The 13445-nt window shown below is 39.9% G+C and overlaps 1 protein-coding gene and 2 pseudogenes across 1 annotated transcript; 2 read left to right on the top strand and 1 right to left on the bottom strand.

Annotated features, from left to right (window-relative positions):
• Positions 1–5: 5 nt before the first annotated feature.
• LOC114005345 (olfactory receptor 7A10-like) lies at positions 6–542 on the top strand (the record flags this gene model as incomplete). The annotated part of the gene is made up of 1 exon (XM_027766745.1): positions 6–542. A coding segment is annotated over one exon (537 nt), but the record flags the coding sequence as incomplete, so codon positions are not given.
• A 6440-nt stretch (positions 543–6982) lies between these two features.
• Positions 6983–7912, top strand: LOC102483886 (olfactory receptor 7A10-like; annotated as a pseudogene).
• A 2152-nt stretch (positions 7913–10064) lies between these two features.
• Positions 10065–11464, bottom strand: LOC102483478 (centrosomal protein of 57 kDa-like; annotated as a pseudogene).
• Positions 11465–13445: the final 1981 nt, after the last annotated feature.

Raw genomic sequence — 13445 nt, 5'->3', positions numbered from 1 at the left:
GGTATGTGGCCATCTGTCACCCCCTGCACTACACCATCACTATGAATCCCTGGCTCTGCATTTTGCTGGTTCTGGCATCTTGGATCACGAGTATCCTGTATTCTTTGCTACAAAGCAAAATGGTGTTAGACATTTCCCACTTTTTCTGTGAGCTGAATCAGGTGGTCCAACTTGCCTGTTCTGACACCTCTCTTAATGGCGTGGTCATGTATTTTACATCTGTGCTGCTGGGTGGCGGTCCCCTCACTGGCATCCTTTACTCTTACACTAAGATAGTTTCCCCCATTCATGCAATCTCATCATCTCAGGAGAGGTACAAAGCATTTTCCACCTGTGCCTCTCACCTCTCAGTTGTCTCCTTATATTATTTTACGGGTCTAGGTGTGTATCTTAATTCTGCTGTTACCCACAGCTCACATTCAAGTGCAGCAGCCTCAGTGATATACAACTTGGTCATACCCATGCTGAACCCCTTCATCTACAGTCTGAGGAATCAAGATACAAAGACAGCTCTGAAAAGATTATTTGGAAGAAAAGTATAAAAGGGCCAACTATTCTGGTATTGAAGGAAACCATGATGCAGAGCTTAAAGCACTTCAGAGCAAGAAATGACAAGATAGCTGTCTCTTGGTATCTTTGAGGGCTTGGTTTTAGGATCTCCTGCAGATACCAAAGTTCACAGATGTTTTAGTACCATATATAAAATGCTGTAATATTTGCATATAACCTATGGAAATCCTCTTGTATGCTTTTAATCATCTCTATAATTCATGTAATGTGTAACAAAATGTAAATGCTTCATAAAGACTTGTTATCCTGTGTACTTTTTAAAATTCATGTTATTGAATGTGATGTGCAAGGAAGGAAACACTTGAAAGGTGGAAATGAAAAATAATAAAAGTATAGGAAAATGAAAACATATAGCTTTTTCAAAAAAAATCAGTTTTTCTATAGGATACATGTACTCACTGGAGAGAGACAGAGACTGAGACAGAGAGAAAGTAAGAAATCATTCCTCATGGGGAATGACTATGCATTGATCCCTTCTCCTCCATTCCTCTGTCAGGGTTCTAGGCATGCATGCACCCACTCCCCAGTGGGTTTTTCAAGTGGCCCGTAAACTACATGGTCCCACAAAGGTCTTTCTTAATTTCAAATGACTGAAGTCCTAAACCTTAAACTGACCAGCTACGATATGAATTACATTTCTGCAATGGAGAATGGCATATATAATAAGACTGTCTCAGGGGCAAGCAGGTGGGCTGGTAGTTAAGGCACTGGACTCCAACATGACTGACCATGGATTGAATCCCAGACCCAGTAGATTGAAAATCACTCCAGGCATGTGTGAGTGCATTCCCAAAAACCTAAGAAGAGACTGGAGGAGAAGAGATTGCAGCATGGCTATGCCCCTGGAGGGTAGTTTCTCACTCTCTCTCTCTTTCACTCTCTGCCTCTCCAGTGAATATATATATGAATCATATGGCCAATACCTAAAAAAAAGAAGAAAAATTAATGCCTCCTCATACAATGGGGTTGTATAAAAATTAAATTAAACAGTCTTCATAAAGTGCTAAGTTCAAGTTATGATACATAAAAAGATCTAAATATATCTCCTCTAATTACCAAACATTGTATAATATGGTACTAAAAATAGTTCTTTTTTTTTTTTTTGGAGAGGTTTTTGCTATAGGGCGCATGCACTCGCCAGACAGAGAGAGACAGACAGAAAGCAAGAAATCACCCCTCAGAGGGGATGGCCACTCTGCAATCCCCTCTCCTCCATTCTCCTCTCGGGATCTTGGGCACACACACACACACACACGCACCTGGCGTGAGTTTTAAGCCACCAGGTCCGGGACTTGAACTACGGTCGACTACATGGGAGTCCAGTGACATAGCCATTACGCTAACTGGTGGTCCCCTAACAATAGTTCTTAACTTGTGATAGAAATATTAAATTATTTTTTAAAAACTTGTTTAAATTTATTATTATTTTAAAAATTTACTATAGGGCACATGTGCTCACTAGAGAGAGTCAGAGAGAGGAGGGGTGGGGAAATGAAAAAACAAGCTGCCAGGTCTACTCAAATCATGGTCAACGATGTAAGAGTCCAGCCCCATAACTACTACACCACCTGTCAGCCCCAATTATAAAATTCTAATTGTTTTGGCAAAAGTGTCATGAAGCCAACGCTTGTAATGCTCATCCATTTACATCAGAGAAAGTTTTCCCTTCCTGAAGAACAAAGAATTTTTTTGGTAGAGATATCAGAAATTGTTTCTCCACCAAGACTCAAGGTTTTGAAAACCTAGGGACCTAGTCAAACAGGTTCTTCAGTGTTTGACTTTGGAGAAACTTAAGCTAAAGGAGTTAGACCTTTGGAAGGCAGAAGAATTCACAAAGAGGGAGGAATAAAAATTGGATTTACCTCATTTATAATCCCATCCCTTGAGAGTATAGAATCAGTAGGAACAAATTTTTTCTGTCCAGATCAGTGTCCCACAGGGAAATCGTGTGCTTCAAAGTTGCAGTACCAAGAAGCAAATGTGTCTAATGAGCAGAAATAGGGAACTGTGGATATCTCCTCTGCTGTTGTCCCTCAGGGTGTGCAGCTTTGGGCTGAGTGAGACGTGGTTGTTTGTTAGGGAGTCCCAGGTGCATTATGGATGGAACAAATTTTTTCTGTCCAGATCAGTGTCCCACAGGGAAATCGTGTGCTTCAAAGTTGCAGTACCAAGAAGCAAATGTGTCTAATGAGCAGAAATAGGGAACTGTGGATATCTCCTCTGCTGTTGTCCCTCAGGGTGTGCAGCTTTGGGCTGAGTGAGACGTGGTTGTTTGTTAGGGAGTCCCAGGTGCATTATGGATCCACACTGGAGTCCTTTCCTCTGTCTTTTCTGGGGACAGAGCTTCCGTCTCATTCTTCAACAATCCAGGGAAGAACATGTACTTCTATAAGGAGAACATTCTCCCAGAGACCCCATACAGGTGAGACCAAGTGGTCAGTGGACACTGCAGAAGAGAAAGTCCAAAGGAATGAAACACGAGAATGCCTACCTGAGGTCATCTGAGAGCCAACCCCACCCTGGGCAGGGCAGGAGTGTTGTGGTGTTTGCTTTCCTGAGAGATGAGTTACTGTGTGTATTCATGAGGTGAAACCAAAAGTGAACGCTGATTTCAGAAATGTTGTGTGTATTGCTGACGATGATGATTGCTAGCAATGATGATACATTTTTTAATTTCAAGAAAAGCAGTTTTGTATTTAATAAATCAAAATCAAAAAATGTTAAGAGAACGTTGCTTATTACTGAAAGCCAGGAAACAGGTTAGGATTCTGTTCGAAGAGTAGGAACATGGACCTGTACACAACTAGAGAGAAGACAAAACTCCTTAACACTGGAAAACAAAGAATAGAAGGTCAGTAACGTTTTAGTCAGAAGTCATAAAATTCTATTTCACTAGTTCAAACTCATGTACTTAATCTTCTGTTGTGGTTGGATTTTTCTGTTTAAATTCTGGAAGTTAACATTCAGCTCTGGACTTGTCCCTACCATGAAGCTGGCCATTTTCTTAGCTGTTTTAGAATTTTTATTTCTGTGTGTCTGACTTTAGTTTTCCTGGGATAGCACTCCCTTCAGAACTTCTTGGAGAGCTGGTCTGGTGTTTGTAAATTTTTTCAGGTTTGGTTTATCTGAGAATGTTCTTGTCTTCTGGATATAGCATTCTTGGTTGAAATTGTTTTTCACTCAACACATTGAATATATTTTCCCATTCTTTCCTTGCTTGTGTTGTTTCCAATGAGAGGTCTGGTGTTACCCTGATGGGATATCCTTTGTGGGTAACTTGATGTTTCTCTCTTGCCAGTCTGAGTATCTTGTCTTTGTCTGTGGTTTTGGCCAATCTGGCTATAATGTGCCTTGGGGAAGATCTTGGGTTGATCCTATTTTGGGTCCTTTGTTTTTCTTGGGTCTGGATCTTTGAATGCCTCTCTAAGTTTAGAAATTTTCAATGCCCTTCTTAGTCTCCTTACCTTATGGGATTTTACTAGTCCAGCAATTTTGTCAGCTACATCTGATATTTGATTTTCTGTATTATCTAGTCTACTTTTAATACTTTCAAAGGAGGTTTTGACCTCCTCTGTAGTATAACCTTCATCTTCAACAGTTCCATTTGATTCTTTTTTATGGTGTGTATTTCTTCTTTCAGCTCTTGCAAGAACTTCCTCAACTCCTGGAACTCATGGGCTTTTTTCTTCTGTCTCTCTTCTCTTCTATCTCTGTTAGCTTTGTCACTAGAAATACTCTAAATTCTTTATCAGACATTTTCATGAGTTCCATTGTACTCTGTCGATGAAGAGGAGTTATTCTTATCCTTTGGAGGTGAGGGATTTTCTTGGTTTCACATATTTCTTGTGCTTCTGTGGTGACTTCTAGTCATCTGATGGGTTGTTCATTTCTTTCCAATTTTAAAAAGATAGTCTGAACGATCAGAGGTGCATAGGAGGACATGGTCTGCAAACTCTTTGGTGTTGTGTTTTTTCTCTCTTTGTGTCACAGATTCAGTGGGAGTTGAGGAATATGAGGACCCAAATGGTATTCAGATTTTGGCAACTTTTCACTTAGACTTGTCTAGATACTCAGTGGGTGGGGGCTGAGCAGCAAAGTGATGAGGTAAAAGAAAAAGGGTAAGGGGACCAGCAGTTAGCGTAATGGCTATGTCGCTGGACTACCATGTAGTCGACAGTGGTTCAAGTCCCTGACCCGGTGGCTTAAACTCATGCTGGGCACGTGTGCGTGCGTGCCCAAGATCCCGAGAGGAGAATGGACGGGAAGGGATTGCAGTGTGGCCATACCCCCTGGGGGTTGATTTCTTGCTTTCTGTCTCTCTGTCTCTCTCTGTCTGTCTGGCGAGCGCACGCACCCTATAGCAAAAACCTCTCCAAAAAAAGAAAAAAAAAAGGGTAAGAAAACAGAGCAAGACAGAAAGAAAAACAAAAGAGAAAAATGGAAAAAGCAAGCAAACAAACAAACAAAATTTATTTGTTAATTTTAAAAAACAAAAATGAAAACCTGGCTTGCTTTCTCTGTTTGCCAGGGTAAATTCTCAGTAGAACACCTTCATTGTCTTATCGCTGAAATCACTATATCTCAGTTCTCACGGCAGACTCAGTCTCCTTCTGGCCTGATCTCTCCGTTTGCCTAGATGGCAGGGGGAAAGGGGAGGGGATGATAAAAGAGGATTTCAGAGTCAAGAAAAAAACTTCACCTTAAAAATTACAAAAAAAAAAAACAAAAAGAAAAAACAAGAAAACAGAGACAGAGAGACAGAAAGAGACAGAGAGAGGCAGAGAGATGGATACAGGGTCTCCACCAGGGTAAATTCTCAGCAGAACATCTTCATTGCCTTATTGCTGAAATCACTATATCTCAGCTCTCATCGTGGACTCAGTCTTCTTCTCTGCATCAAATGTTAGTGTCTCTCTCGCTCTTTTTTATGACTGAGTAGTATTCCATACAGTCCACTCTCTTCCTTATACCTGCTTTCACTTTCTCCAAAGCACATTTCACCACCTGGCATGTTCTATAATTATTATTTTATTTATTTATTTTAAAATTAAAACTTTTTTGAGAGATTTTGGCTATAGGGCATGTGCACTTACTTGAGTGACATACAGAGACAGAGAGACAGAAAGTGAGACCCCCCTCAGGGGGGATGGCCAAGCTGCAATCCCTTCTCCTCCATTCTCCTCTTGGGATTTTGGGCATGCACACACATGCGCCCAGCGTGAGTTTCAAGACGCCAGGTCTGGGACTTGAACTATGGTTGACATTGTGGGAGTCCACCAATGTAACCATTATGCCATCTGCTGGTCTCCCAAACATTTTTTATGCAGCAAAAATTACAGAATTTTTTTTTCAAAAGAGAACTTCACATTCTTTTGCCTGTTAAATGTTTCTTTTCTTTGCCCCTCTCATCCACCCTCTACCACTCACTACCTTCCCTTACAGTTTCTGGTAGCTACACTTATCCTCTCTACAATGATGTCTTTGGATTTATATTTTTAACATTTGATCATATAATTATTTTAAAGAGCTTTAATAAGAGCTAACTGATATACAAAAGACTGTCCATATTTACTGTGAAATCTGATGACTTTGTGTGTGAGTGAATACACATGGTGGCATTACCACAATCAAGGGGATAGACATACCATTTCCTTACCTGATTGTATTATTGCTCCATCATGGGGATGTCAGGATTTTGATTTTTTGGTATTCTATAATTCTCTGCTTACACAGTGTCTGAAACATGGTCAGCAGTCCATGTATGTTCCTGAACTGAAGAAATAATTTGTTTTATTAAAGTTTTCATTGAGAAAATTTTAGATTCATGTGTACGTGTAAGAAATCATACAGAGATGGGACCAGCAGTTAGTGTAATGGCTATGTCACTGGACTCCCATGTAGTCGACCGCGGTTCGAGTCCCAGACCTGGTGGTTTAAACTCATGCCGGGAGTGTGTGCGTGCGTGCCCAAGATCCTGAGAGGAGAATGGAGGAGAAGGGATTGTAGTGTGGCCGTCCCCCCTGAGGGCTGATTTCTCACTTTCCGTCTCTCTGTCTCTCTCTTTTGGGCGAGCACACGTGCCTGATAGCAAACACCTCTCCAAAAAAAAAAAAAAAGGAAATAATACAGAGAGATCTTGTGTATATTACCTGATTTCTCCAGCTGTGACCTTAATACAACGGTAAAATAGGTAGTATTTTGGAAAGAAAGGATCAGAGTAGGACAAAAATTCCTGATGAGCAATGTTTCTAGGGATGTCCTAAAGACCAGGCAAACTATAGAATTCAGTTAAAATATAGAAACTAATGTCTTCCCTGGAAATACATTGCAGCATTACAACTACATCAGCAAAGCTCAGCTGTGTCCATGTAATCATGTTATTTTTGTCTTTCCTGGTAGTCACAGCTACTCCATGGAACCAATGAATGACACAAACATTTTAGAATTTCTTCTTCTGGGTGTTTCAGAGGAACCAAAAATGCAGCCCATAATATTTGGACTCTTTCTCTCCATGTACCTGATTGCTGTGTGTGGAAACCTGCTCATCATCCTGGCCACCATCTCAGACTCCCACCTGCACACCCCCATGTAATTCTTCCTCTCCAACCTGTCCTTTGTAGACATCTGTCTCACCTCCACCACCATCCCAAAGATGCTGGTAAACATCCAGACACAGAGCAAGGTCATCACCTATGCAGGCTGCATCACCCAGATGTTCTTTTTCCTTCTCTTTGCAGTGTTGGATGACTTTCTCCTGACCGTGATGGCCTATGACCGATACATGGCCATCTGTCACCCCCTGCACTACTCTGTCATCATGAACCCCTGGCTCTGTGGACAACTGGTTCTGGCATCCTGGACTTTAAGCACCTTGTATGGATTATTGCATAGTCTAATGGCATTACGGCTGTCCTTCTGTGCACATGTGGAAATCTCCCACTTCTACTGTGATCTTACTAAGCTGGTCCATCTTGCTTGCTCTGATATTTTTATTAATGACACGGTGATGTATTTTACATCTGTGCTGCTGGGTGGTGGTCCCCTCTCTGGGATCCTTTATTCTTACTATAAGATAGTTTCCTCCATTCGTGCAATCTCATCAGCTCAGGGCAAGCACAAAGCATTTTCCACCTGTGTCTCTCACCTCTCAGTTGTCTCCTTATTTTATTGCACAGGCATGGGTGTGTACCTTAGCTCTGCTGCTACCCACAGTTCATACTCAAGTGCAAGAGTTTCAGTGATGTACACTGTGGTCACACCCATGCTGAACCCCTTCATCTACAGTCTGAGGAATAAAGACATAAAGAAGGCCTTGCAAAGATTATTTGGGGGGAGGCTATAAAAAGACCAATTTTTCTGGGACAGAATAAGCTTCACTGTTTGCAGGCATCAATGCTTCTGAGTTAGTAGAACTTGATCCTCCTATATGTGCCTGGAGTTTTCATTTCTTTGATTTCAATCTCTCTGTATAATTTCAGTAAGCCTTTAAATTAAGATTTCTGTTGGCTCTGATAGTCAACAGATTTTCCTTTTGTCATTTTCCCACTCTACCAAAGTCATTTACAATCTCACATCAAAATCATTTATAAATTCTCATTCATCTCCTGGGACAGTGTAACTTTAGTAGGGATTATTTCTTCTCAAATGGCATAAATCATAGTGAATAAGATTTATTTTATTTTACTGAAGCAACAGTGCTGAGTTACTCCTTTCTGAAACAAACAAACAAACAAACAAACAAACAAACCGGGCTTAGACAGTAAAAATCATTTAAAAGCTTTGTGGGAGAAAAACATTTGAGATTAGAGTTTTTCACTTTTGGGTCCATCATTCCATCATATATTAAGATTTTAACTGTTCTTATTAATAATGTGGGCTTTGGCATTTAATATGTTTTATAACTGGTCAAAAGTTTTAAGTTTTTTTAAATAAATAATTACAGATTTTTTTTTTTTTAGCAGAGAACTTTACTATCTTTTGTCTGTTAATCTCTTTTCTCTTTCTGAAGCAGAAGCACCTCCATCTTTGAACTTTACATTATACTTGCTTCCTCTTTCTGCCCACAGTAGACAGTGATTAATAATCTTACTGTCTTTGTTAACTAGCCAGAAAGCTTTTTGTTTAGATGTTCCCTAGCAATGTAATCGCCAATTACCAGAGCCCTGCCCAAAGCCATGGGGATCATTGAACAAAGGTGTGGAGAGTGCCCTTGGAAATTATTAACCTGCTTGATCAGGTTTCTGTTTCTGCTTTCGCTAGGAACCCAACTCCCTTTCCTCTCCACCCTTTCCTTATTTTCCACCATAATCACCATGTCAACCCAGAAATGATTGTGATTTTTTTTTGCCTTTATAAGCACCCCTCTTCATTCACTCATTCACTTTGGGCTGCAGGGTCTTTGAGTGACATGAATCCTCCCATAAGCTGCCAGCAATAAAACTCCAATCAGTTGGCTATGTCTGGATGTCCTCTTATTTCTCGCTCATTTGACTACAACAATCCCCTTTTGGGAATTTGCTCCAGCTGTCTTTTCTCTCTTTAAAAAAAAAATTTTTTTAACCTTAAAAAAGTTGCTTTACTGACTTTGTGGCAAATATATAAAAAACTAACATGTCTTGATCTATTCAAAATTATGATTTACACTCTTAACATAGTATGGCAATTATGTGTGTACAGTTCATCTTGCACTTATACTGTATACCGGAGTGAGCATACATTCAAGGGGTTCTCTAAGATTAAAAACCATAATGTTTTGACTGAACAGCATGATGATAAAAAGGTATTACTTAAAAACTACAAGTCACATGCTTCAGATCATTTTCCTTCTCTGTCCCATTCTCAATTTATTCCACAGTTATTTCATTAATAATTTGTTTATACTTTAAAGTATACTTTAACAATTTTTATAGGTATTCAACTTAGTGATTGGTTTGACATTTTAAAATAGTAGATTAAAAAAGCAATATAAGTGCATTTAATACTGGTCAATGGTTTGGAATGCCAATAAGCAAAACAAAACAATAATATATTTAATGGTTGTACTGGAAAGGGGAAATGGATTCTTTAAGCCAGGGGAAAATTTAAAAATGAAACTTTTCAAGCAAACACTGCTTATTGGACAGCCTCATATCTTGAAAATTTAAATCTAATTTTATTTGTATGTATACAAAGAACTATTTTAAAAAAATCACATGCACAAGTAAAACATTGGTAATTTGCTTACAAAGTGCAATAAATTGGTACAACAAATTCATCTCAAAGTAACAGAGTACGTGTGGCTTTTCAGTCTTTAGAACTCTCCTGGTTCCCATATAAATGGCCTAACATTAAGTCAGAGTGCATTACATAAGCACCCTATGTAATTAAGCTTGGGCCCCTTAAAACCTGCTATTAATTAATTTCAATGTAAATGTGAGACCTAGAATGTAAATTGTCAACATCTGACTGATGAAGTAAAGGTTCTCTGTATAAAATGTATGACTTGGTAGTAGCAGTCAGTAATCCCAATTCAAATTTGTGCTTTGTAATGAATTTTGTCTGGTTTGCATGTTCTTCATAACTGGAGATTTTTCCTACTTTTTTCTCCAGGTCTCAGTTTGGCAAAACTCTTTTTTGTGGTCCTTGTGATTCCAGAAAAATGACTGCCATGGTTTCCTTCTTCCTCAAGAGTCTTTTTTTGGTAGGTCTTAATTCCTTTTTCTGCTCCTCTAGCTTCTGTTTCTCCAGCTGGGTTTGGTAATTTTGAACTTCAGTTATTTGGTTGACTTTTGCCTCCATCTTTCCCACCAGTACCTCCAGTTCGTACTCTAAGTTGTCTTTAAAGTTCAGTAGTCAGAGACTCTTGAATAAGTTTTGCAAGCTGTGGGTGATCATCTTAGCACAAATCAAAGGAGCATTGTTGACTCCTTGATCGTTGCACAAAGCTTTACTATGCTGCTTCACTAGATGCAAGACGTGCTAAACATTGGCTATCACAGCTTGGCTGGGACAGATGGAATTTCCAGCTACAAATGGCTTATCACCCAAGCATAATCTATAGATCTATAGTGTGGTTGTGTGCGGAAATAGTTCCTAAGGCCTTTCTTTTCTGGTGGTTTTGACTTCCCCCCCCCCCCCCACTTTTTAATTCTTCTTGCACTGGAAATTCATGAAGTAGCTTTATCTTCAAAGATAAGGCTATTTGCTTCTAGACCAGTCTGGAACTCAGCTGCCTTAGCTTGTATACATTTCCTTTCCTATTCTTCATGGAGTTTTGCTTCCAATTCTTCCACTTTTTTCTTCTGCAATGGCCTGCATTGTAAGTTTGCTATACTCCTGTTCAAGAAGATCTGATTTTTTTAAGTTGACTCTGAACATGTGTCTGATCATACTGTCATTCTCTTTCTAGGGAAACCTGTTTCTCTAAGATCGTTGTCCTCTCCATTTCTGCATGTTTTATTATATTTTGCATGGATTCCATATTTTTCTAAAAGATTACATTTATCTTCTGCAGCTAACAACTGAGACGTCAGTTCTTGATTGTGCTTTGATTCCTCATTCCTTGAATTTGCCCTTTCCTGTATCTGATCATTCAGTGCTTTTTTATATTCAATCGTTTCTCTAGACAGTTTTCATGCTTTCTTCTGCCTGAATTCTTTGAAGTTCTAGGCATCGAATCTTATCTTGAAGATTCTTCAGAGCAGAAAATATGACTCTGCTGTTACTTTCTGGATAGGCAAGCATAGGCTTATCTGGGGAGTGTTGTAGATTCCCTACTAAGGAAAGGTTTATCAGGTGGATATATGACATATGAAGATGAAGAATGGGGAACGATGCGTCCGTTAGATGTTGATGGTTCAGCTATAATGTTTGAGAACTGAGAACTAGAAGCTGCAGAAACCATGGCTGCCACCATCTTTCTGCCTGTCCAGCCAGCCTCTGTAGCTCTGGGGTGGTCTCGATTCTCTCTCGTGCTTTTATTCATGATTCAAGAGCATATTGGAGGGTATAAAAGCAGTTATGGATGCTGGAGACAGTGTGGAATAGAGCGGTAGAAGGGAAGAGTATAGAGGATAGCAAGAGAACAAATAGAGAGGCATGACATTCGTGGCACACAGTCATGGTTTATTACCTGTTGATAACAAGTATAGTATTCTCAACTGGACTGATCTGAGAAGTATTTCATGTTGGGTAAATCCTTTATACAAGTCAAATGATATATAGTGATTAAATGTTTTAAAATAATGGGAATAAATAATAATAATCTGAGAAAATTATGAAAAGCTATTTGATGATGATGATGACGTGGATAGTAACGTCTTCGTTTTGACTGATATGCAGTGGTTATCTGTTAGAAAAAGAAATGTAATACACTGTAAAGATATATGTGATTCAATGTAATATAAACAGATTATGATACTAAATAAAATAATAATAATAAAAATGATTTGAGAGCCACCGACCAGGGGCGACCCAAGCCCAACCCCTGATGGAAGGGGCAGGGGGTGCTGATGTGCTGAGTCTGGAAACCCCTGCCACACAGCCCAACAGGTGCGCCCACGCTCAGACCGCACCTAAGCAGGGCAACACGTCCTAACAGACGTCTTCAGTAGCCAATCAAACAGGCGGAAGTCTTCCTGTAGTAAGAGAGAATCCGCCTCTTGGCGACGTCACAAGGTAACTCCTTGCTGAGCTCGCCAGGTGGAGAATACTTGGGTCTACTAAGCGGTCCTAGGAGATCCTGCGAAGGGGTGGGTCTGTCTGAAGAGGAACCAACTGGGGGTCTTGTTGTCACCATTGTCAACTAGATGTAATAACTGAACTAGGATAAAAGCGAATGTGCAGTTCAAACACTCACATCAGCTTCCCAGGATCAAACGCCAGAGAGCGTGAGATTAAATTGGGGATGCTTTTCTCCAGGGGAAGTACTTAACCTTTTGGCCGCTCCAGCTATGTGTTTTCTAGAGCTTCTGTTTCATTTCAAACTCATCATCCAATATACATAACTTGCTTTATTAAACTTTCTGCTCTGATATATGGTCAGTTTTCTTTTTGTCCACATTTCTATTTCATATATTAATTTTCAAACGTGGAAAACAAAAATAGAGAGAGAGAGAGAAAAAAACCCTCCAGGAGGGATGGGATACTACACTCCTTTCTCCTCTAGTCTCTTCTCAAGATTTTGGCACCTCTGCACACGCACCCAGCATAATTTTCAAGGCACCAGGTCCGAACTTGAATAGTGTAGTCAGTCATGTGGAATCCAGTGCTTTCGCTTTCACACCACCTGCTGGTGTGAGTTTTATTTTCATTATTAAGGTATACATTTCTCTCTCTCTCTCTCTTTTGCCTTAGGTGTGTGTTCTTGCTGGAGAGAGAGGCAAAGACAGAGAAAGTGAGAAGGAAAGTGGGAAATCTCCGCCCCCAGGGGAATGGCTGTGCAGCAGTCCCTTCTCCTACATTATCCTCCCAGGATCTTGGGGACACACGCACTTGGGCCTGGTGAGATTTTCCTCAATTCAGTGGATCTAGCACTCAAATTGCAGTCAAGCATATAAGAGTCTCTCTCCTTAACTATTACACCACCTACTGTGCCCTAAATAATGATTTTTAATGCATGTTATGAGCATAAAACTCCCAGTGCTTTGTCACAAGTATCATGAAGCCAAGGATTACAGAACTACACATGGTTTTCTAGCACTTGAACACAGTTCTCTCCCTTGTTGAAAAGCATCAGTTTCTGGAGATATCAAAAGCTGTGTCTCCACCACAGTCTGTGCTTTGGAAATCTAAGGGGCTAGTAAAGAAAAGTTACTCAGTTAGACTTGGAGGAATACTTTTTTTTTTTTCTTAGGACTCGTGCGCTCACCAGACAGACAGAGAGAGAGAGAGAGAGA

Source organism: Tupaia chinensis, unplaced genomic scaffold (assembly GCF_000334495.1).
Source record: "Tupaia chinensis unplaced genomic scaffold, TupChi_1.0 Scaffold143650_1, whole genome shotgun sequence".
Classification (NCBI taxonomy): domain Eukaryota; kingdom Metazoa; phylum Chordata; class Mammalia; order Scandentia; family Tupaiidae; genus Tupaia; species Tupaia belangeri.
This window is presented reverse-complemented; position numbering and strand designations above follow the sequence as displayed.